At 41.1% G+C, this 24842-nt stretch overlaps 1 protein-coding gene across 1 annotated transcript; it reads right to left on the bottom strand.

The window, feature by feature from the left end:
- Positions 1-1157: 1157 nt before the first annotated feature.
- KPNB1 (karyopherin subunit beta 1) lies at positions 1158-24759 on the bottom strand. Its single transcript, XM_086358003.1, has 22 exons — positions 24397-24759; positions 24235-24293; positions 21984-22166; positions 19527-19727; positions 18324-18476; positions 16640-16699; positions 15990-16079; positions 15530-15640; positions 14440-14541; positions 12685-12909; positions 11604-11795; positions 10703-10833; positions 10009-10156; positions 9608-9679; positions 8275-8419; positions 6965-7047; positions 6373-6480; positions 5863-6006; positions 5646-5751; positions 4976-5090; positions 4315-4476; positions 1158-3379 (listed from the first exon to the last, which is right to left on the bottom strand). Coding segments are annotated over exons 1-22 (2631 nt in total). The 5' UTR covers positions 24437-24759; the 3' UTR covers positions 1158-3378.
- Positions 24760-24842: the final 83 nt, after the last annotated feature.

The raw sequence follows: 24842 nt of genomic DNA, 5'->3' as shown, positions 1-24842 counted from the left end.
AAACTAAAAAATCCAACTTTTGGATAAGCCATTAGACAGACCAGATCATTAGCCTGAAAAGTATGCACAAGACAGGACAGGCTCCAGCAGTTTCAGATTTCTCTGGACAGGAAACCTCCTCCACGTAGTTCTTTCTCACTGCCTCATTTGTAGCAAACTGTTCCTCACTCATTTCCCACTGTACTACAGTAGAGCTTGTCCTTAGATGTGGCCTTCCTCTCCCCAACTCACACATCTATCACCATACATACCAGCTTCTTTCAAACAGCTCATTTCACCTCCAAAAAGGTGACACCATCTAGAACCAAAAATGAAGCAGCAAAATGTTGAAAATAAAAATAAAGCGGACTTTATTTAGAAGATAAAGGTGGTGGTATCAGTTTTGGTTAATGAAGTTGGGCTCAAGTGTTTTAACAGGTCTTTTACTGCCATCACAGACTGGCATGCCAAGGGCATTCTGAATGCCAATTACAGATTGAAGTTGTCTAAAAATCCAAGATGCTATCAAAAGCTGATGGAGTTTGAATTTTTCTTCAACTTGGACCAACACACTTTTATATAAGAGTGACTAGATTACTTGGTTCTGAAAATGAAACTACTACACTGAGCAATTCCCCTCCTCCACAAGTCCCTAAGGCAATGTTGCAGTTGCCTCTGACAGCCAAAATCTCAACATTTCAACAGAAGGGAGCTGGGAGGAACTGGGGAAATGAAAAGCAAAATTAATAAATGTAATTGTAATTGATACAGGCAGCTGCCACTTGTGGCAAACCAAAGCCTAGTCTGATGCCATTTTCTTCACATTTCACTGACATCTTACCAGACAGTAATGACATTCTTGAAGGAATGTGCCAAGACTAGAGTGGGGAAGGCCCAGACAGTGAGTGGACAGAATGCATTTTGCATCCAGTTGCCTTAGGTGTTACAGTTGATTAAGGACAAATACCCAGTGGGAAGACCTACTAGCCAAAGGTAACTAGAAAAGAGGAGGATAATAAATGCATAACCAGTGCAAAGAAAACTGCGAGGCACCAAGACCACAAACCAACCAGCCCACTTTCCTCCTCTCCATCACTGAACGGATCTGGGAGAAAGCATTAGTAACAGCACTTGTCAACTGCTTCCCTGGAACAAAACATGACAAAACACACGGAAGGTTTTGTTTTCGTTATGGTTCTCGGTGTACTTTATTCTCCTGCTGTCTAGCTAAGCAGCCCACACAGGACAGAAATGGGTAGCACTGAGGAATGATCAGATTTTTTTTCTCCCCAATATTCCTGCCCCCTCCCTAAGCCCTGACCAACCCTTATCAGGAATGGTTAGTAGATCATCCTTTCCCTCAAGGAACAACTAAAATTTAAACAAGGCATTAGAAGGCCAGGTCTCTTCATAGGGCTTAGGAGCTGGTGTGAGCTTTTTATTCACAATGGAGCATCTTTCCTTCAGACACCTGGATTTTTTTTTTTTTTGTACACTGGTTCATAGATCGGCACTTGACTTTGAACCTGGCACCAAAAGGCACAATATCTGATACCCTGTACAAGAGCTATTAGAGATGCTGCCATATGGATGGGCTAAACTGAGCCAATCCCACTTATGAATGGAAGGCCTGAACAGGGAGTTGGCAGAGAGAAAAAAATGTAAGCCCGTATTTTTTGCTAGAATGGAAGTAAAAGTGGGAAGTTAAGGTCTTATTTTTTAATCCTCCAAATACCAGGAAGCAATTTAAAATCTTCCTTGGTGCTTTTGAAAGCAGCATATTCAAAACGCCAGCAAAAACTCCTAATAATTGCAAAACCAAAAGGGGATCAAAGCTCACCGACATCCCTCCTTATTGCTGAAAGAGGCTAAAACCAAAATTCAAGGTGCCCTGTTCCTTTGTAAAAGGGAAAAAAATTGTCTGATTTATCATTATCATAGCACATCACACTTTAAACAAAAATATTAAAGCGTGTGACCAGGGTAATGTTTTGACACCATTTTATTAATCTTCAACTTCAGTGGAAAAATATAACCTTTTCAAGTGCCATTTTCATCACAAGAGTTCTAATGTATATATGTGTGTGTGTATATATACACACACACATATGTATTCTTTTGATCACTTGGTTTTGATGTGCAGCAAGAGACCAATACCTCATTATAATCAATCAAATAAATGAGAACAGAAGGCCAAGCAGTTTCCAAATGGTTATTTTATCAGATTGTTTATAAACATTAAATTTATCCTTGTTTGCAATCCAAAATAGTTACCTGAAGTTTGCTGTTTGTATGTGTTTTGTTTTTAGTCTGTTTTCTAAACTCTTTGGCACAATTTTCTGGGGGCGTTCAGACTACCACAATACACGTCAGGAGGGAACTTTTCTTTTGTGCTGCCAATTCTGAGTATTTAAATTTTGGTTTGTTTGGGTTGTGGCTTTCTTTTGAAGTCTGCATTCTTTATTTGTAACAATGTATTTTTATTTTTTCTATATCCTCTAACTCCAGAGTTTGTTTTTTCTCCCCCCACCCCCCCCCCACTTCTACATTCACAGTTGAACCATATTATTAGGAAAGGCGCCTTGATGAAAAGATCAGGATGGGAGCTCTGACCATTCGTCAGTGTTTTCCCTAAAATTAAAAAAAAAGAAAAAGAAAAAAACCCAAAAAACAAAACCTAAAGAGCGTCTTTCCTTTTTTTTTCTTCTCTTACATCTCTTGTGCTGCATCAGTAGACCGAACTTCAGTTAGTTTTATGAAATGCAACATCTAACCCCTTTTTTTTTTCTGGGAAAAGGAAACTGCAATGACTTGAAGTTGAGAATGTGGATACCGCCTCATTCACACACACTCATTCTCAGACTGTAAAGAATCCCGCACCCTCCTTTTAGCCGGCACGCATACAGTACCAGTACCGTGTGGCAAAGGTACACCAAAGGTGGGCTTGAGGCTCAGGCTCCATCTTTCTCATCAGTAGCAAAGGCCAGGCTGCCTTTTACAACAAAGCACCACAGCTGAACCCAGTCCCTCCTCCTCTCCCAAACTAGTCATTCCACTCGGCACCGGCCAAAAGACAGAAAAGCTAGTTCTAGCCTCTCCTGGGAAGAGAGCTTCCTTTTTTATAAGCAAGTAAATCCACTGTTTTTCTCTTTTCCAAGATGGCCGACGTTATGGTTTTCTAGGAAGTCAGTGCTTACTTAGCTCACTAACAGCACTGCTGTTGGTGGCTGCAGCTGCTGCTGTGGCAGGATTTTCAATATGGTGTGTTTTCAAGCCTCACTCACTCATTCTCTCATTTCCCAAACATTCAGCATCCGTGCACACTCCTCACTTCCGGGTTTTTCAAAAGATTGGAGATTTCCAGTGGGGGTCTCAGGTTATCATCCCAATGGTAACAGATCTAAAAACAGATGGAAAAAAGGTCAATTTTTGAGATTGCATATAGCCAATAGAGCCAAACATCTCACTGATTCCTACAGTTAAGTGCTCAAAGACCTGAAGTGAATGTCAACTTTTCAAGCACTGATTATATTTTTATTAGTTCCCTAATATGCCATCTACCTGCTTTCATTAGCACTTACAAAGGGTGGGAAACTATAAAGATAAAACTCAAAATGGCCAATTTTACTGAGATATGTGTGTGTGTGCTAAGTCACTTCAGTCGTGTCTGACTCTGTGACCCCATGGACTGTAGCCCACCAGGCTACTCTGTCCATGGAATTCTCCAGGCAAGAATACTGGAGTGGGTTGCCATGCCCTCCTCCAGGGGGTCTTCCCAACTTAGGGATCGAACCCATATCCTTAGCGTCTCCTGCATGCAGGTGGGTTCTTTACCACTAGTGCCACCCGGGAAGCCCTGAGATCTGCGATGTAAGATAACTGAGTATCTGAGGGAAAAACAAAGCTATATTTCAAAGCAGAGGTCAGACAACTCCAACTTTGGATATCTTTTGTAAAAGAAAGCCATGTCTAAAAGCACTTCAGTAAAGAAAGAAAAGAACATGAGGAAAGAAATAGCAGAAAAAAAAAAGATTTACGGGAAAAGGCTATTATCGATGACTTTATTAAGGTTCCAAAATGATTTGGGGACTTCACTGAATTCTAGTCATATAAATTCTGTCCTTTATCACCAAATACTTGGCTCAAAGAAAGATGGGCTGCCTGACCCTTCCACTAGTTCAAGGCTGAGGAACAAAGTCCTGGCTCAGAAGCACTTATATGGGAAATAATACAAAACAAAACACCAAAAGATAGTCCTTGTCAGGAAAGCCTAAAGAAAATGTACCTCCTCCCCAAGAAAGCACAAGAAAGAGGGCAGTGGAAACAAGCTCTTACCAAGCTTGGTTCTTCAGTTTCCTCAGTTCTTTTGTTGCCCATGTAGCAAGGGTTTTCGCTTTGTTAGTCTTCGATCTCCGTCCTTCAGTTAACAGTTCATGGATCATTGGCCTAGCTTCTACTAATTTCAGTACATCCTTCCCAAATGCTGTACACAAGTCCCTGTGCAAAATAAACACACCTAAAAATGAGCTCTTGGCCCGACAACAAGATCATGTTTAGAACCATCCAAAACTAGCTATAGGTTTCTTGGTATTTACCTACTTTTTAAAGCCAGAAGAAATTTTCAACATAAGTAAGTCTAATACCTGCCCTCAACAGATTACAAAAATGAGATGTAAAAAAAGAATAGAATGACCTTACCCAAGGTTCCACAGCTAATTCATGGTAAAATCAGAACTAGACTCCAAGTCTTTGAGCTCCTCAAAACCAATGTTCTGTCTTCTAATGATGCCTCAGAAACCCTCAGTAGAGGAGGCCAAACAGAGGTAATTTGTTGACCAACATCAGAATATGAGATGGACATAGATCTGATGTTGCTTCTATACTTCTTTGAGAGCTCACTTCTTAGAGTTTGGTGGGAGAAATTATTCTTTTTAACATGTCTTCTCATTTTCTGTGAGAAATTCTATTCAGCTATCAGAAGCAGGGTATAACCTACCCTATCAGTCCAGCAGCACAAGCTACTACTCCGTCTGTATGATCCTCATCTCCAGCAATGTGGTCAATGAAAGACAGAATAAATTCTACTCGGGGCTGTACCAGCATCACATCCGCTATAAAAGAAAGAGAAGGTCTAATGAGGTTGCCCTCCACCTGGCAGGCATACACCCTGTTTCAAAATTCCCAAATACCCTACCCCCATCATGGAGGCTTTGGTCCAGAGAACTAGTCGTACACAGTTACACCAAACTATTTTTCCTCATTCTTCAAGTCAACAGACGAGGTAGATACTCCTTAACAAACACAAGTATGTATACATATATGTAGAAGGACAAGTGGAATCTTTCCTTTAAGCCTATGATATCAGAAGTGTGAGGTACAACATTTCCCCAGTCAATAACAAAAAACATCAGGTGACAGAGGAAATCTAATCCCCCAATCCTTCAATTCAGATGACTGGATGGGGGGAGGGGCAGCATGCTGAGGAAGCAGTGGTCAGAACTAAAAGTCTATAACCTCCCCCAAAGCTACTCTCTTCATTAGAGCACTGTTCCTCCTCCCCTTCTTTTAAGCAGTAAGTGCTAGTTTACAAGTAAGCCATGCAATGAACACACAGTCCATCTGGCTAACTGCACACTAGACTAAGTCAACTGGAATGTATACTCAACGGTGTACGTTCTCCTGGTCTCCCTTCAATCCCTGGACAATTCCGGTATAGGCTTCCAAGCAGCCTTCCCGTAGCTCATTCAGATAATCCACCATGTCATAGTCTGACTGCAAGAGAAAAAGAACAGAATCACTGTATTTGATGGTCTTTGGTTGTACATTTGTCAAAAGTCCCGCTCCTCCAATCAGGGCTGGATTTAGAGATACCTTTAAGCTTACCTTGTCCACTTGGGCCTGGGAGGCCTGCTGAAGAGTATTCAAAACAACCTCTAGGTATTTTTTAAACTCTCCACCAATAGCAAGGGCAATATCACCAAACACTGACAGAATCTGTGGCTTCACAGACCTGTGGACATTTTCATTCTGACAAGGAGGAAAAAAAAACAGTTCTGTCCAAAGACTCAAAGAGCTTTTTTTTAACAATAAGCAACTAATATATTGGGTATAGACCTGTAAGTGACATACACAAAAATCAGCAGTGGTCATCTCTAGATAGAGGGAGAGATTATAATATTTACTTTTCCTTTGCACTTAACAGGTTCCCACCTGCGCCTCTCAGGTTCCATACATTGAGCATGCATTCCTTTATTTCCTTAGGTTAAAATCATCTTGTGAAAATGAACAACTCCCTTCATAAGCCCACAGCCAACATTCTGGAACATACCAAACTCTCTGTCACAGATCTTGATGTTTAATCATCTTTCTAAGATTGTGTGTATAGACACTCACCCCCAAGTTCTCCAGTAAGAGCTGCATCACCTCATCACAGAAAGGTAAGATGTTGGATTGCAGGGCACGGCATAAGTCTCCCACTAAGCCCACAGCCGCCAAACAAACCTGCGAAGAATCAAGTCGATCATCTCTGAAACAGAAAAGGCTGCCTGCAGGGGTAAGGCATGATTTTTACCTAGTTACTGATCCTTTACCACATGAACCTAGAGTCAAAGAAGGAAAGACCCTTCTTCCCTGAGCTTAGTTCATTTTAACAACCAATATGGCAGAAAGAGAACTAGGGTTATTTAAACTACCATTAAGAAAGGACAAAAAAGACAATATTCACCAGAGATGGTGGTGGCAGAGACAGGTGGTTTATTGAAAACAAACCCTTTCTGAGGGTGCTAGTCTGGTATGTCTAATATCCAGTTTCTTACTGCCTACTTTTAGTTCAGACACTTATGGCAACAAAGTAGCTCAACCCTGATACATGGGATGACACATGGGGAAGCGCCACCTGGGTTACAGGATCCAGATTTCTGCACTGTAATGCCTACTAGGTATAAATGAAGACATAAACATATTATTTTTGAAAAGCACAGCTTACCTGGTACTCAGCGTAATTTTTCAATCCAATGCCCAAGAAGGGTTTAAAGGCCTCCATGTACTTTAGGAATTCACCACCCAACACTGTAAAAAAACCCAATCTATTAGCACCACAGGATCACAGAAGTGAGCAAAAATAACCATCTTAGCGCTCCCAAAATGTACGCACTCCAGTCAAAAGGCTGGGTAAAATGCAAGTTAAATAGCAATTTTATCATAAAGACATTATTGCTATCTTGGACAAGCCAAATTCATTACTGCTGGAGATAATGCCAAATCTCCAGAGTGAGATTTCACTCTGGCTGAACTACAAAGTGGTATGGCTCTCAAGGAATGTCAAGGTTAATTATGAATTGGCTGAGTTAGTGATACTGACTTCCACTTCTTCATCTGATTGTAACATGAACTCTTTGGAAGCCAGTTTGTTTTTTTGGCCTCACCATGTGGCTTGTGGGATTTCAGTTCCCTGACCAAGGATTGAACATGGGCCACGGCAGTGAAAGCACCAAATCCTAACCACTAGGCCACGAGGGGTTCCCAGAAGCCAGCTTAATAAAACAGGATCTTTAAGCAATTCTATCAAGGACTTATGTAACAAGCCAGTCAGAAAAGCTGTCTGGGTTTCATATTCAATTCAGCTACTCTGGGAACAAAAATTAACTTCTGCACCCTGCCAGGGTGGTCACAAGGGGCCAGACGGACTGGACATAGGCTCCTTATGCTAGAAATGAGTCTGCCTTAATAATACACCTTATAGACCACCACTGAAGATGCACTCCTGGTTTCTGAAGTCAGATATGGTTTCCCCAAAGCAATTCTGAATAGTTAAGATATGTAACAATCAGAAAATCAATTAATTCCTAGAACTCAGTGTTTCACTCCATTCCATACTAGGCACCATATTGTCTCAACCTAGATCCAAAGCATTAAAACCCAAACCAGAAGGTACCAAGTGCCAGAAAAGAAAACATAAACCTTTGCTCCTCCATCCTTTACAGGCATCAAGGCTCAATAAAGCAAGTGAAGTTTCAGGGGGAAAAGGAACCCGAGGAACATGAGGTAGATAACAGTTCCCTCTACCCACCAAAGAGCTGCCAGCCTGACTTGCAAATTGGCTCCCATTCACTTCAGGGAGAGTGGCAAGGCAGTTATACACAAATTTATACTTATGTTCAATCCAACTTTGAACTGACTCGATACCACGTAAGTGAAAAGACAGGACTATGCTTTTTGCAGTCAAAAATTCTTCACGGCTACTGAAACTCTCTTGCATTCTAAAGAAATTTTCTTGCCTGATTGTGGCTCACTGACCTTCCACCAATGTGCTAACTGCCATTAGGGCATCCTCTTGCACTCCCCCAGACCCAGCTGTGCTTTGGAACATCCTTAACAGGGAGGCCATGACCACATCAGAGATCTGCAAAGCATCTTGATGTTGCACCTTCCGGAGAACATTCTGTAAAATGAATAAAAGTTCAGAATCTGTTGATTCCAAACCCTCCAAACAGCACACCATACTGTGTCTTTTTTTTTTTTTTAATCAGTTAAGTCTCTAGAACTTTTTTGGGGAGAAAAGCTGTTTTTGCTCTGAAGTTTTGAAAGTGCAAATCAACTGCAAGAAAACATACATCTAAATAACTCATCTATTTCCCAATTCAGAACAAACACAGAGGATCTTCCATCACGTGATAAATCTGCCTCCATATTTAGCTGTATTGAAATGGCAGTTAAATTATTTCAGCTTTGAAGGACATGTCATATGCAAATTGCTACTCATAAAACAATAAAGCAACCCTTTCTATGGCCTAACCCATTTACAGATTGTGGTCAACAAAGTCTTGATAAAGCCAATCTGATTTTTCCCAATTCAACATTCCTCAAACCTCCCTCCTTACCCTTTGTTTCAACTAATGTCACTGGATCAGGAAAGACCTGTTAACAGTCATGTTTTAAAAAATTAAGTCTGGCGTAAGGAGACTTAAGGAGAAGGGAGTCATAGGTAAGATGATCTAGTTAGCATCACTCAATTCTATAACCTAGTACCTGCCCTAAGCACTAGACAAGTTCCAAGGTTTCCCTATTCTTAGGTAAAAAAGGGAGTAACTCTTCAGCCATGCCATCACACTGGAGTAACATTTTCCCAGTCTCTCCTCAGAAAAAAAAGTCTAGTGTGATTATCAGTAAATTATACATTTATAATCTGTATAGTACAATTATAATACAGTTTCCAATAGCAGTTGCTTCAAAAGATGATGGCAAAAACACAAGGCTCTGTTTTTAGCTCAGTGAACCATAGCTGGGAACCAAATCTGACCAGGCTACTTGAACAACCTGATGAAAACCAAAACGAAAGGCTGTTAATACAAAAAACTTCATGTTTGGGAGAACCATCACAAATGGGAGGAGTTTCCTTTCCTACATTGTACAAAAGGTAAATTGCATTGTATTGTACAAAAGGCAAATTTTACGGACAGACAAGAAAAGGAAAATGGGAAACTCTCCTAATCGGACGAATGTCTTTTGAGAAGCGCCTCTGACCATCACCACCCACAACATCATCTTCAGAGTTCTGTGTGTGCGTGAACTTGTCATCCTGAGACACAATCTTTCCCTGGTGCTATGAAGTGATAAGGCACCATCATACCTGAAGAGTTGCGCAGAGTAAAGACTGAAGGTCATTGAACTGGATCCTATCCGATGTGCTCTGGATATGTGACTACAAAGAAAAGAAGATCGTGTTCTGAATAAACACCTTCTAAAAGGCTCTAAACGCCCTCCCAAAAATGTTTCCATTTTTGGTGGATAAATAATCTCTACTAGTTCTAATGGAAAGTAAATAAAAAACTTATGTATATATATGGTGTAACACATATATGAATAAACTGTAGCAAGCAATGCAATTGGAAGTTGCAACATTTTTTGTATGAGCCTTATGTCTTTCTAACAACGTATATACTTAAACACTGAAAACAAGAGAACAGTCTTGAAAATAGAGCTATGTGTAAAGTACCACACCCTTCCCATCAGGAAGGTGTTCAGTCTCACCTCCATCTGGAGCACCTGTTGCAGTCGTTCCATGATGACCAGAGTAGTTTTCTGAACCGCAGGGTAACAATCCTTGGCACTGTTTTTCACAATTTCCATTAGCGATTCATATGCAGAACTCCTCAGGTTGTTCTGGTGTCCATCAGGTCTATAAGGAACACAGCAAAAAACCCTCAAAGTCTTAACTGAGAAAGGACAGAGAGTCATTCTTATGTAGACATTATCTCACTGAAAATAACCCCAAAACCAATATGGCTGCACACCTGATCTGATTTTGGCAAACAATACAGCCTGGAACCAAAATTTCAATCTCTGAGCCAATGATTATGTTCAATACAGTTTCCAGACCTGATAATTAGAATGGCCCTTTTAGGAAGGGGCTAAAATTATATGAAAAATAGTCAAAAATGTTGAAGAACCCATGTGGACAATAGAGTAGTTTGCACAAAAAGCTATGAAAAAGATATCTTGGGAATTCCCTGGTGGACCAGTGGTTAGGACTCCACGCTCTCACTGCCAAGGGCTCAGGTTCAATCCCTGGTTGGGGAACTAAAATCCCATAAGCCAGGCAGTGAAGCACCAGGATTCTTTTCATTTCTCCTATCGCAATGTTTTTATATTAGACAGCCCACAAAAAGAGTGTTAAAGGAGTTGGATGCAAAAACACCACTCATTTCTGTATAGTATCAGTTACCTGTCTGTGGTCTCTAAGAGCTTCTGAACTATGAGTTCAAAAGAAGAAGATAAGCAATAGGTAGCTGGTTCTTCCTGATCATCAGCTACATCTGCAGCTTCATAAGCAGCTTCAGCCAGACTGGAGAAAGCCTTAAACCCAGACAGAGTAAATATTAAATTAGTCCCGAAAAGAACCCCATTCCAGGATCACCTCATTTTCCCTTAATACCCTGGGCAGTGTTACTTTTCAACTGATTTAAGAATAAATCAATGGCAGTGAATCTTTAATTCTTCCTGTCAAGGTCATCTCAAGACAACATCTGTAAGTATCCTTAAAATTAAATAAATGTATCTATATTTATATTTTATTTCTCCTGCCCACAGGAGAAACATTCTCTAAACAGTACAGTATTCTCACCTACCATGAATGCCTGTCACTTCATTTCTTCTCTTTCCACTCACAGAAAGCCTTTCAACCCCACTCCTTCCTTATTTGAACTTCCTCCCCCAAATCCCAAAGTTCCCTAGCGAATTATACTCAGCCTATACTGACTCAGCACTTGGGCCGCCTACCTTCCTTCCCTCATGCCCCCTTCTCAGCAATGGTACTTTTCGTAGCCAGCAACTCTCTACCTTAAAATTTCTTGTCCCCAAGCCACTGAAGAAAAGAAAGAAAACCAAGTCCAGAGAGTTTTCCCACTGGGTTAGCATGACTGTTCTAAACCAGTCACCATGAGTCAACAGCTCCCTCTGGGTCATGCAGCTTACATCTCCCCCACATTTTAATTGATGAAATTAGGAAGGAGATGCTATTCAAAAGAGCCTTCTAGTGAGGTAGATCCATTTCTCTCCCACACCTCCTACTTCCTTGCCAATGGCTTAGTCAAGCTCCTTATCTCAACAGGAAGAAAATGCCTCACCCAGCACACATTTGAAGCCACTCTGGGTTCAGCACTGAGGCCCTCAATCAGACACTGCAGCAGGGGAGTCAAGTAGACATCATTGATGGCGGCTTCAGGGAGCAGTTCACAGATTCTGCCCACTGTCCATGCGGTTGTATCTCGAACAACCACACTGGGGTCTTTCATTAATTCTATTAAGGTGGGCATAGCCTGTAAACATAACAGTTATTGGCAAAGCAAAACAAATATAGCCTGTAAACATAACAGTTATTGGCAAAGCAAAACAAAGATTGAAATTCATGCTGACCAACACCTCAGAAGAGGAAATACTGATGGATGGGTTTTAACTCAGTTATCAAAACAGTTTTGTCATTTTATAAGATATGCTTGTCAAATATTCAACAATATAACAAAAACTGGAAACACAGAAAGTCCCTCTCTCTTCATCAAATCTCAGTACAGTTTTATTAAGACTTTGGTATGAATACGTTCTGCCATCTTTACTGAATTATTCAGGCAGAGATCCCAGGATGCAGCTGAAATGGCATTTAGCTATTCCTGAAAGGTTGCGTTCTATATACTAAACAACTAAAATGCACTCTTGTGTCACTTGCTGTAGCAAAATAAATAACAAAACTTTCATTAAGATTTTTCATTACATGTCATTTTGTCCTGAGGACTGAATACTCACATCATCAAAAACCATGGAAAATTATTTGTGTTATAATATTTAGTGAAGAAAAAAGAAACCAACAAAAAACAAGTTGTAAAAGCATTCATACAGTTAAGACCTCCATTCTAGTACACACACATAGAAAAAACCTTCAAGGATAAATACAAGGCATTAATAATGTTATCCTTGGGCAAGAGAATTAAAGGTAACCTTTTTGGGGGCCTTTTCTCCATTTTTCAAGTCATATGGTTTTTGTAATAAAAGTTAAGTAAGAAATACATTTTATGCCTCACTGACAGCAAATAGCTATCTAGAAGTGACTTTTGTGGAAGACTATTTACAGCTTTGTTCTTAAAGACAAATCTTCAAGTAAAAGGTTAAACAATAAATGTCCCATTTTCCACCCCTACGCTCCCTCAGCTTCACCTGTATAACTAGTGGTTTGAGTTGATTGGGCTCTGGTCCTTCCAAGATGCAGCCAAAAGCCATCACTGCTGCATCCCGGTACCGCCAGTCAGGGTTCTTGATGTGTTCTTTGATGAAGGGAAGGACATGTGGGACAATGTCATCTTCACAGCAGGTGGCCAGAAGCATGAGGCACACCCCTGCGGCTTTGCAGGGGTTCCAGTCGTCATCGTCGTCATTTTCATCCTGGTGAAAGAATGTGGCGGTAGTTCAGTTCTTGATCAAAGAAGCTCATCAACTCAAAAGGTCCTCTGATTATAGTACTCCCAATTATCATTACAGCTTAAGCTTTGGGGAAGTAAATAAAATAGAAAACCTTCCTATCTTTATCTCCTCCACAAAAACTCGTCAACACAACCTCTGTTAAACAAGATGCAGACAGAGGGAAGGTTATTTCTCACGACTATACAACAAGACGAACAAATTCCCACTACATGGAATACAGATGCAATTTCAAATACATCGAGTAAAAGGCAGAACAGAAGAAAGCTAAATGACTAGTAATATAAAGCTCAAAATCAGTCAAGACCTATGGAGATAAAGGTGAGGGAAGAGGAAGAAGGCATTGGTAGGCAGAGCCTTCTGGTATGCCAGTAATTGTTATATTTCAAAAATTAAAAAAAGATTACATTTGAAAAAAAAAAAAAAAGATTACATTTGGATCTCCCTTGAAACTGGAAATCAAGGTGTTTTTTATTGTGGCCATTCACACCAGAGTAATTTAAGACAATTATACTTATCCAGTGTCGGAAAATTACATACCTAAAGAATGGTTTGTTCCCAAATGAGAAGCACAGCAAAAATATATAAAAGCAAAAATACTAAGATCAAAAGATAAAAATATCAACTGTAAAACTGAAAGATGAGATGAAACTTTAAGGGCACACCCTGTCCATTTCAAAGAAATATATCTCTACTTATCTTTTGAGACTGCTATATTAAGAGTCATGAAATTCCCTAAAAACAAATTATATTCCTGTATACACAGAAATTTTGCAGTGCTCAGTTACAGCATTATTTCCTCAGAGCACTGCCAGCTCTTTGGTACAGTTCACATGTACCAGAACAGGTGAAGTGACAGAATCTTTCTAAACACCATACCAAAACAAAAGGAACACCATAAAGCCAAAAAGGAACACCAGAAACTAAGAACACTTCTTAGAAGGTAACTTCTCAGGGCGTCCCTGGTGGCCCAGTGGTTAAGAACCTACCTTGTAATGCAGGGGACACCCTTCAATCCCTGGTCCGGGGAGATCCCACGGGCTGTGGGGCAACCTAGCCCATGCGCTACAACAAGGGCAGCACCCTAGAGCCCACGTGCCCTAGAGCCTGTGCTCCGCAACAAGGGAAGGCACTGCAGTGAGAAGCCAGCTCACCAAAACTAGAGAGTAGCCGCACTCTCCACAACTAGAGAAAGCCTGCGCGCAGCAACAAAGACCCAGCAGAGCCAAAAATAAATAGTTTTTTAAAAAACAGATACTTTCTCTATTTACTCATTAAACCCACATTCTTCATGAAGTCTTGTTACTTTTATCTGGTCAAACTACTCAGAGCCTAAAGGACCTTAGAGATCCAGTTCAGCTCTTTGAAGTCATGGATAACAGAACATCAAGTTGTTTCAGAATTGTGGAGCTCCTTCATGCCAACTGTTCCACAGCAAACCAACCACTACCACGGCTTCACAGTTCACTTGACTAGATTTGGAGGGTAACTCACCTGTTTAGTTAGTGTCTGTGTGAGGATTGGAACCAGGTACTGTAGTGCTCCCTTGGCATAAAATTTGCTGGTGTGCTCAGGGGGCCGTCCTTGTTCTGCTGCCTGAAGAGAAACATAGCAAATTCGGATGGCAGCAAACAAACGATGAAGGTGTACCATATAAAGGCACACAGCGAGAGCTGCCCACGGGTCTGCACAGAGACACAGGGCCACGGAGACTGCCCTGGCGGTCCAGTGGTTAAGGCTCCACGCTTCCACTGTAGGTGGCATGGGTTCCATCCCTGGTTAGGGAAGATCCTGCATGCCTTGAGGTGCGCTCCATCCCCCCGCCAAGACATGTGAAGCACATGGTAACATGCAGTGTGAGTGGTCTTTGGAGGCATTCATTTTGTCTAGCTACTTCAGTGAGATTCTTTTAGGCCATACATAGAATGGACTTTAAAGGATCAAGGCAATCTTAAGAATTACATTCTTTTCGGATTCATTTCAATATTTGGCAAAACTAATACAATATTGTAAAGTTTAAAAATAAAATAAAATAAAATAAATAAATTCAAAAAAAAATAAAAAGAATTATTCTTTTTTCACTAATTGACCTTTGGATAAAGAGATGCACTAAGCTCCCATAAGGAGGCCAAAAGTAAGACGGTGCTTTCTGAAGGACATAAAGACAATTAACGTTGGAAACAAAGCCAGAATTTTAATTTGCAAGTGCAGAACTAACCCCTTTCTCCATATCTAATTTCTTCACCAGAGTTGGTAAGCTATCAATTATACATCCCATCCTTGCATTAGGACTTCCAAAAGAAAATAATTCAGCATCAGATAGCATCTGGTTAAAATATGACTGCCTGCTGCCCCCTTGTGTTCACAGGACTAATATTTACAACAAATCCCAACTGGTAAAAATAGATGCCTCATGGCTTTGGCTAGTGAAAAAAAACAAACCCAAAATCTCTACAAATGGAGATACCTTCTAACCCCAGTCAGAATAAAGCTCTCCCAGAGGAGAAAAGTAACATCCACCAAAAAGATAAGTCCCAAAACCCAGTCAGAATAACAGCTCCCACCACATCAACCCTCAGCTCACCTCTGAAGCTTCAATGGCCAAATCCATTTCCTCATCGCAGACGTTGGACCAGAATTCTATCCCTTGTAGGGCCACCTCATCAATGTCACTTTTCATTGCTTCAATTGTGATCTTAAGAGAGAAAACAAGATACCCCAGGTTCCAAATAAGTGCTGGTTCAAGTTCGACCCCTCCTACAACCACAGATATTCAAGTTTCAAAAATGTAGATTTATGAAAGCTAGGTCTGAAATGAAAGGCAGGAAGAAGAAACAGAGTTTTAAAATACACTCTTTTTATGAGTACAAAGTTAGCACAAGTTTTCTTGGCACACTGCTGATGAACTCAAATCTAATACTCAAGGAATTTCCTTGATTTCACAACATTAAATAAAAAATTACAGAACCAACAGAACAGCATCTAAGAATAAGGGGCTTTTGCAATTAGCTATATGGTCAACTGCATAAAACAGAAGTACTTACTGCAAAAAGAGCAGGACCCATATATGTCTCCATGTATTGATAATATAAGGACATTATCTTCACCAGATTCTGTAAGGCAGCCACTCGTACCTGTGCAAACATCAAATTAAACCGTTTACTTCTTAGTTTAATAACAATGCAATCTGACAAAGGTAAATGAGTAACTGCTTCACTTAAGTGGGTCAATAATCTATAGGGTCAACTGATGCATATTTGGGTAATATCTTCCTCTCCTTCTTTTTTACTTTAAAGGTGTCTGTGGAACCCTTGGCAGGACTACTCACTATTGCCCTCAGACTGGATGTTACTTCCACCTGCTTCAAGGGTCAAGGTTTAGGTTCCTGAAGTAGAAAAGCTGTTTCAAAGGCTATAACAGAAAACGGGCCCTTGAACCCTACAGCAATTAAGTAGCAAGGCTGATCACAAACCATTTCTCCCTTAAATCTTTTTTAAGAGGATGGCAACTTCCATCATGTTAGCTTTCCAAAGACTATTCTTCCCTCTTCTCCAACATATTGAATAAAAATTCTTTTATTAATAAAAGTATTAGTCAAACGCTATTTCTGAAGTCACCAGATTCCAATATTTCAAACTACTATGCTAGAGTGAGCATTTCCTAGGAAAGATAGAAGACATGACCTCACACTTACCCTCGTATCTGGACACTGTGTGGCTTCACAGACTACCTGCATAATAAAGTGCCTTTCGGACTGCAGAAGAACAAAAATAAAGAGAATTAGAAGTTTGCAGGTTTTCCTGGACACAGCAATGGGACTATGAGGACTCTAGTGTTTGTCCTGGTGTCTACTATTTGACCTGCCCTCTAAGGAGGTCCCTAATCGTTTAATCCCTCAAATGATCTTCACTAAAACAAGACTTGAAGAAGGAAGCAGATAAGAAAATGTAGGTCACAGGATTTAAATAAAGATGGTTAAAACAAAAAAAAATCATACATCAGGAAAATTCCTTTCCTTGCATTTAAAAGAGAATTCTTAATTTAAACAAACCCAGATCAAATATGGTAAAATATAGAAGACTAATGAATTTTGTTTGCTACCATCCTCTTTTGATATCTACAAGGAAAAACCCAGTTTTCCAAGCAATTAGAACTGCAGTTTGCTTTGGTTTCTTAGACATCCCAACTTTGTCCAATCTAAGGCCCCCCCAAAAAACCAGAAAGCCCAACTAAAGAGTTAAGAAATATACATAATGCTTTCAGACCATATCATCCAGCAATTCCACTTCTGGATAATATATCCAAAAGAACAGAAAACAACTTCTCAAAGACATATTTGTATACCCATACATATGGCAGCACTATTCACAATAACCAGAAGGCAGAAGGAAGCAAACCAAATGCCCATCAACAAACAAATACAATGGAATATTATTCAGTTTTAAAAAGGATATTCTGACACATGCTGTAATAGGAATGAGCCCAAGACATAATGCTAAATGAAATGAGCCAGTCACAAAGACAAATCAAATCCTGTATGACTCTGCTAATATAAATTATCTATAGTAAACAGACTCATAGGAACAGAAAAGTAGAAAAGTTGGTTGCCTGTGACTGGAAAGGGGAAAACAGGGAATTAACACGTTTCAGTTTTGAAAGATGAAAAAAGTTCTGGAGATTGGCTGCAAAACAACGTGCACACACTGAACACTACTGAGCTATACATTTAAAAACAGTTAAGATGGTCAACTTAATTTTATTGTACATTTTAACACAACTAAAAATAAATAATAGAGGGAAATCAGTTCAGTTCAGTCGCTCAGTTGTGTCCGACTCTTTGCGACCCCAAGAATCGCAGCACGCCAGGCTTCCCTGCCCATCACCAACTCCCGGAGTTCACTCAAACTCACATCCATCGAGTTGGTGATGCCATCCAGCCATCTCATCCTCTGTCGTCCCCTTCTCCTCCTGCCCCCAATCCCTCCCAGCATCAGAGTCTTTTCCAATGAGTCAGCTCTTCAAAATAGAATTTATATATTAATTTCCAAAAGCACCTTCCTATGGAAGTACGAAACAGCCTAATTTCCATAATTAAAAAAAAGAACAAACCCCAAGCATACTCACACTTTGGACTACAAAAGGGAAAACCTAAGCCTAGAAACATTTTAGATCACATTATTCCCAAAAGCCAAAGAGAAATGGCAAACACCTACTCCATGGCCATGTTTCACAAAACACAAATCTTAACTAGACTAGAAATAAATACTTCTAAACAAGATAGTACTTTCTGAATCATAACCTTAAAACAACACAAAACTTTCATTTAATTCCCCTGCCTCATCCTCTGAACCTATACTTTTTAATCAAAAGACACTTACCTCTTTGTCAAAGTTTGCTTTGGTGAACTCCAGTGAGTTCAGGAGTGCATTAGTAGCTGCTAGCTTCACATTATTACTAGGCTCTTCTTTCCTCATCCCCTGGATTATGGCAGTCAGAATCTCATTGGATTTATCCTGTAGCTGCTCTGGGTCCTGAAACAAGCAGAAGTGCAGTGAATATAATAATTGAGCTCATGACTAATCAGCAGTCCTTCTATTCAAGAGAGTATCATGAGACTTTCTCTGATTTTTCCCCAAACATTTCCATTTAAGGACAAACTACCTACAAAATATCCCAGGGTTTGATAGTCCAAACTTGAACTGGAACAAGTTAAACTCATCAACTTCATCTCCTGACTTCTTAGCATAATGACTCTGGGCATGAGGCAATGCTGGCTCCCCCCGCCCACCGTTCTGTGCACGTGGAGATGGCAGTGTGGTGTTTCTTCCAGGCCATCTGTACCAACTGAAGTAAAGCTTCAGAACATGAGGACCAAGGATCAACACCTGGGCACATCTACGGAGTCAGGTGCTGTGGACTCCTTTGCTTCATCAGATCTGTATATCAAAACTGATACCAATGGAGAAGGAAATGGCAACCCACTTCAGTATTCCTGCCTGGAGAATCCTACGGACAGAGGAGCCTGGCGGGCTACAGCCCATGGGATCGCAAGAGTCGGACACGACTTAGCATCTAAACCAAATAAAATCTGAAGAAATAGAAAAAAAAACAAAAAACAAAAAAAACCCGATACCAGAAGTGGTAATCTCAGCAGCAAGAGTCCTAGAAGTGCTGCATTTAACATACTGTGTCATGGCTCCAGTGGTTAAACCAGTAACAGCAAAAGCTGGCAAACTGTTTCTGTAAAATAGTCATCGAAAAAGTAACACGGCATCCCTGCTACATTGAGGATGTTCAGAAAGGGATTAGGTCAAGGAGAGGAAGCAGATTCTATGCCTTTCCAAACAGGGATTTTCATCTTGAATTTGTGACCCTTAAAAGTCTCTTTCCTTTAGGGCATGATTAGCAATATGAGGATAAATTAACTATCCAAATATAGAAGTCTAACAAATAGCCCTACTTTCAAAACACATTGCAGTAGCTTGTTTTTTTTTTTTTCATGATGATAAAGAATAATTCTAATACCATGCATGTTACAACTAGAGGGAATCAGCAGTACATAAGTTAGATACAGTACTTACTATATCTTGGCAAATGTAACCAATAGCTTCCAATGTCGACTCTTTCATGTGCTCTGTGCTGTTGGGGTTTGTGACATTGGCCACCAGCTGAGGAATGAGTTCTGGCCACTGGTTCACTGGGATCTCTGCACAAGCAATACCAGCCACACACTGCGAGGCAGAACTAGGCCGGTACGTTTCTGTGCCCAAAGTCTGCAAAACCTGTGCGGGGGCACACACACACAAAGACAGAAGATATCAATTCGTAATACTATTGAAAACATTGTGCCTACCAGCACACATCTTCTATCAGTCTCTGAACTATCTTTAATATAGCAAAGCAGGAAAAGGCATACATAGCATAGGCCAACTGCTGGGAATGAAGCTGGCCTCAACACCAAGAGCAGCAGCATCAGCATTGCCCCAGAGCCTAGAAATGAAACCAACCACCCCCTATTTCCAAATAGAATCTCCAAAGCCAGAGACCTCACCTCAATTTTCAACACAAGGTAAGAAAGTAGCAAAGGCACAAGTATAGACAAAGAATGAAGCCACAATGACCCAGAGTTAATCATTACCATGATCAGCTAATTCAGTCAATGAACTCACTAAGACTCACCAGTCCACTCAAAAAGGCAAACAGTTAACTGTTCCTGGCATGAACACAGGACAAAGAGTAGCTGCCAGACATTCAGGCCAGCTCTGCTGACTGGGTCAGGTCACTTAGTATCCTGCTTTGTAGCTAATAATAATGAACTCCCTCCTATCTTTCCCCCTTACATGGTATATCATCAGCTCAGAAACAGTCTGACTGATTGTAAATGAAGGTTTTGCTCTCTAGGCCTACCAGAGCTAGACTGGACTTTAACAAAATCTGTGTGTCAAAGACATGGGTAGGGAGCAGGAATGAGATGAACTGTCCAAAAGGGCAGGGGGTGAACAGGTATTAATCCAAGTCAGACTAAGAAATCATTAGGTGCCTTCACATTGTATTGCACCAGCTCCTAGTACATATGGAACGCATACTGAATCCCAGTCTCTGTGTTTATCTTTTCTCCTTTAAGTTGCTTCCAAAAGACCATTATTAATATTACCTCAGGTGATTTAAAAACTAAATGTCTAACTCTTGAGTACTAAAAGTTATTTAACCAAGGGTAACCCTAATGGTAATACTCAATTATCAGAAATAAGAGGAGTAAGAAATTAGCTCTCAACTCTGTCCAAGACCCAGATTTCAAAAAAAGAAATAACCACCAGCACTGAGAGTATTACCAGACGTGCTATGAAAAGGAAAAAAAGCCCTAAATAACTGCTATTACCTTTCATGCACAAAAGCTCAATAATGCTGATAGAAATTCTTACTCAAAATTTAAAAAAAATTCTGGGGTTAAGATTGATGTGCCCCACCCCCAATTACAGTTCTGATCATGTCTTCTCCCATTTACTACTGTGTAATTTGAGGAGAATGAGAAATTGAATAGTAAATATCAAGATTTCCAGTCATTAATGGGATGAACTTCATTGATATCAAATTACTGAGAAGAAGATTAAAATGTTATTGTATAAGCAAACTCAAGTGGATAGAAATAGCTATACATATTCCAAAGAAGATTCAAAATAAGTTGGCTTTTGTAACCCAGTTTTTTGTCATCAGTTCCTCCATGCAAGACTGGAGAAAGAGGTACATAATTAGAAACAAGTTACTGCTGCAAAGGGCACTAATTTACCTAATGCTGACACCCAGAACCAGGAAACAGAAAATATGATATGCAGAACCATGACCAGCACAAGTACAGACGCAGGAATCCTCCCAATGGCTTCCCATCAAATAGCAGGGCCCATCTGACTGCACAGATTCTTGACTTACTACTCTTTGCACCTTATTCATGTAAGACAGGCCACTAAAGATCTAATTTTTAAAAAGCATATATATACATATATTCTGATACTCTGCTGTGGCAAGAATTATGGATTTCTAATTCAACAAAAAACTCAAAAGAACCCCATAATGCACAGACAGCAACAAGGGACATTCAATTTTCCTTAAAAAAAACAAAACAAAACACCCATTTGCTAACTCTTTTAAACACTGACAAAAAGCCAGATACTTCTAAAAGTTTCTCATAATTTGCTAAATAGATAAAAACAAGATTAAAGTCATAACCTTATTTCATAAACTCTTTGGGCTTGAAAGGCCCAAGAGATCATTTAATTCCCTTCCTGACCACACAGTGCCATGCCTAACCCACCAAACATTGAGAATTATCTACAGTAGATGTTCAAGAAAAGCTCCATGCTAGTTAACTAAGGAAGAATCATTTGGAAAAAGACTGTATGAGAAAGACTTAAATACAACTTTCATCTTCAAATTTAAGTCCCCCAATCAATTATTACACTGTCAGCCCTATCCCAAGTAGATGACAAAAGAACCCACATTCCCTAGGCTAATATGACCAAAGGGAGATGAAAGTTACTTACATAATTCTTGACTTCCCGTCGAGCATTAGCATCAATAGCTAGCCACCTCTGCTGATATTGTGCCTTAATATCTGGATCTTTAGATGTCAAAGAGTTCTTGATTTGTAGACCAGCTGCAACTCTGGCAACTTGACTGTTTCCTGGATTTGCCAGCACTCTGGACAGTTCCACAAGGAAAGTGGGCTGTTAAGAGATGTGAATAAAATACCTCTTAGGAATTTCACCAACTGAGAATAGCACCAAAAAAACTGGGGAAAACCTAAAAATTTTAGGACATAACATAATGTCTCAGAAAAATGCCAAAATATTTACTTCAAGATTCCTAAAAAAACATTACTTGGTACATAAGGAAGTCATCCATCTTCTCACACAGACTCAGCACTTAACAAGGAGTTACAGCTTAGTGCCCAAATCTTCACATTAGATCCCCCAGAATTAAAACAAGTTTGACAAACTGGTAGTCAGAGGATTCTTCTACATGCCTAGAATAGTATCTGGTACCTCAGTAAATTATACTTATTAACTTAATATGTTATGATAGGGTAGAAAGTAAAGTTGTTTAATTTAGATTTTAAAAAACCTTAGCCCAAAAAGAATGGTATTCAAGGGTAGCTTTTGATCCCATGAAAGCATGCATAAGAGAGGGAAGTACTTCTAAATCTAAAACAGACTTAGGAGGCTTATCTTTAGTTTTAAGTGCTTCAGCAAGAGGATAACAATGTAAAACATATATATAAGGAAAAAGCAATAACAAATATTTAAAAATAGGGGGCAACTGAAAGGATAAAAATGTCAAAGGAAAATGACTTTATGGTTACCACACTAAAGGTTCCTATTCATTTTGGTCTTGAGTTGTTTAAACACAGTGGATTTTTAAATCCACTCAACCTTTTGTACTGCAGAGGTCCCCAAAACTACTCCTTTGGTTTAAGTATCTTAATACACATTACTCTTCCCCACAAAAAGCTTTCTCCAATGGAAAAGTTAACAGGAAAACCCAAAAGCAGACAGTTTCTTACCACTAACAAGTTCCTTAATCACAGTGGAAGATAATTCTTAAAACTTTCATTAATTAAAGAATGTTAGAAACGTTGGGAACAAGACAAAATAAATGTTAGAAATAAGAAAAGGCTTCTTGCAAATTTAGCAAAACCAGAAAACAGAAATATATATACCAAAGGTTTCATACTAGTGGATAAAAATCTTTTCTATGCAAAGTTAAGGATAAAAAGATGAGCAACAAAAACTAGCATACACAAGGGGGGGGGAACCCACAAAACACAAAAAAGCCTCGCTTGTATAAAATATAAATACTCCTTGTCACTGTTTTTGCTTGTGTTATTTTACATAGATAACACAAAAGAACACATCTGGTTACAGTGTTATTTACCTTAAACCATGTCTAGTATCACTGAGCCTTTTCTCTGCTCCCCATCCCCCCAGCAGGAGGGAATACACTGGCACACAGGCTGTTTCAACCAATCCATCTAACAATTCTTATAGAGAGGTCCAGTCTCTAGTGGGCTTAACATTCATTTTTCCCTGTACCCCTTAAATTCGAAAATATGATAAACGAGGAACTTTCCTCTGTGATTTCCTCTGGAAACAGGCCCGATCTCAAGGATGGGCCTCAGCCTGTTATCTGGGTGCAGATTTAGTCTCTACTGATTGAGGGGAAGGGGGGACCTGGGAGAGGAATAACCAGTCAAGAAAGGGAGAAACATTGCCGGAATGGGTTAAGAGGCATTCAGGTGCAGGCCTGGCCATGAACATAGATCAAGGGAGACTGGAAAGGTAGAGCTCTGCAAGTACGTAGAAAATCATAGGGGCCAAGGGACAGGAAGGAGAGAGCCGGTCCTGATCCGAACAGGGCGGGCAGCGGGGCTCGGAGCTTCCACATGGCCCCTAGGCCCGGCTCCCCCACCCCCACCCTTGCTGAACACGCAGCGCGGCGCAACCTAACTTCCCCTCCCTCCCTTTTTCTCCCTCCTGCTGCACCGCCGCCCTCAGGCCGCGCGCCGATTGGGCGGCAGTCACCCCGGCGCGCCGCGCCATTGGCTAGATGCCGGGGCCCGGGGCGGGACACACCCACCGGCTTCCCGATGGCGGGGTTAGGTTGGACCGGGGGGGGGGGGGGAGGGGGACGGGATGGGGCGGGGTGGGTTCCCGAGGCCTGGGCCTCCGGGAGGGCGGGAAGGCCCGCACGCAGGGGATGGGGAGACGGGATGGGGGACCGTGGGGTGGCACGCACCAGGTTCTCCACGGCCGCACGCTCCAGGAACTTCTGCGCCGCTTCCAGTTCCAGCCGATCTGGGGGGAAAGAAAGTGGGAAAAGGGCCAGGGTCAGAGGGGCCAGGGTTTCCCCTCCCCCCACCCAATCACCTCAGCCCGACCCCCGGCCCCCGCGTCCTACCAGGAGACACGGTCTTCTCGAGGATGGTGATCAGCTCCATGGCGAAGGTGGTGGCGGCAGCGACTCCTCCTAAGACGACGGCCCGGCCTCTCGGGCGGCGGCTCTTAACTGGGGATGGGGGTTGGGGGTCGGGTGGGAAGGGAGGGTGGGGTGGGGGGCGGGGGTCACCACAAGCCCATTCACCGGCTCCCTCTTGGTAGTCGCTCCAGCTCCCCTTCCTTCCTCCTTTCCTTCCTCCCTCTTCCTAATTTGCTGCTGGCGGCGGCGGCAGCTGCTCCTCTGACGGCGGGGGAGGGACCCCGGGGGCAGCTCAGAGCGCGGCTGGTGCTCGGGTGGCGGAGGGAGAAAGAAGGGAAGGGAGGCGGTAAGTGAACGGCGGCTCGCAGGGAGGGAGAGAGAGGGAGGGAGGAAGGCGGAGGGATATTCGGCCGGACCTCTCCGCGGCG

This window comes from Bos grunniens, chromosome 19 (assembly GCF_055505025.1).
Source record: "Bos grunniens cultivar Pamir isolate PY7600 chromosome 19, Bosgru_T2T1.0, whole genome shotgun sequence".
Classification (NCBI taxonomy): Eukaryota; Metazoa; Chordata; class Mammalia; order Artiodactyla; family Bovidae; genus Bos; species Bos grunniens.
This window is presented reverse-complemented; position numbering and strand designations above follow the sequence as displayed.

Bases quoted from the DNA above. Each gene is read 5' to 3' on its own strand.
- KPNB1 (XM_086358003.1), bottom strand. From the start codon at position 24,436: ATGGAGCTGATCACCATCCTCGAGAAGACCGTGTCTCCTG. The intron at 14,542-15,529 runs GTGAGCTGAGGG...GTTTCTCTTCAG, and splicing joins TGGCCATTGAAGCTTCAGAG to GCAGCAGAACAAGGACGGCC. The intron at 6,481-6,964 runs GTAAGCTGTGCT...GATTCTTCGCAG, and splicing joins AAAATTACGCTGAGTACCAG to GTTTGTTTGGCGGCTGTGGG.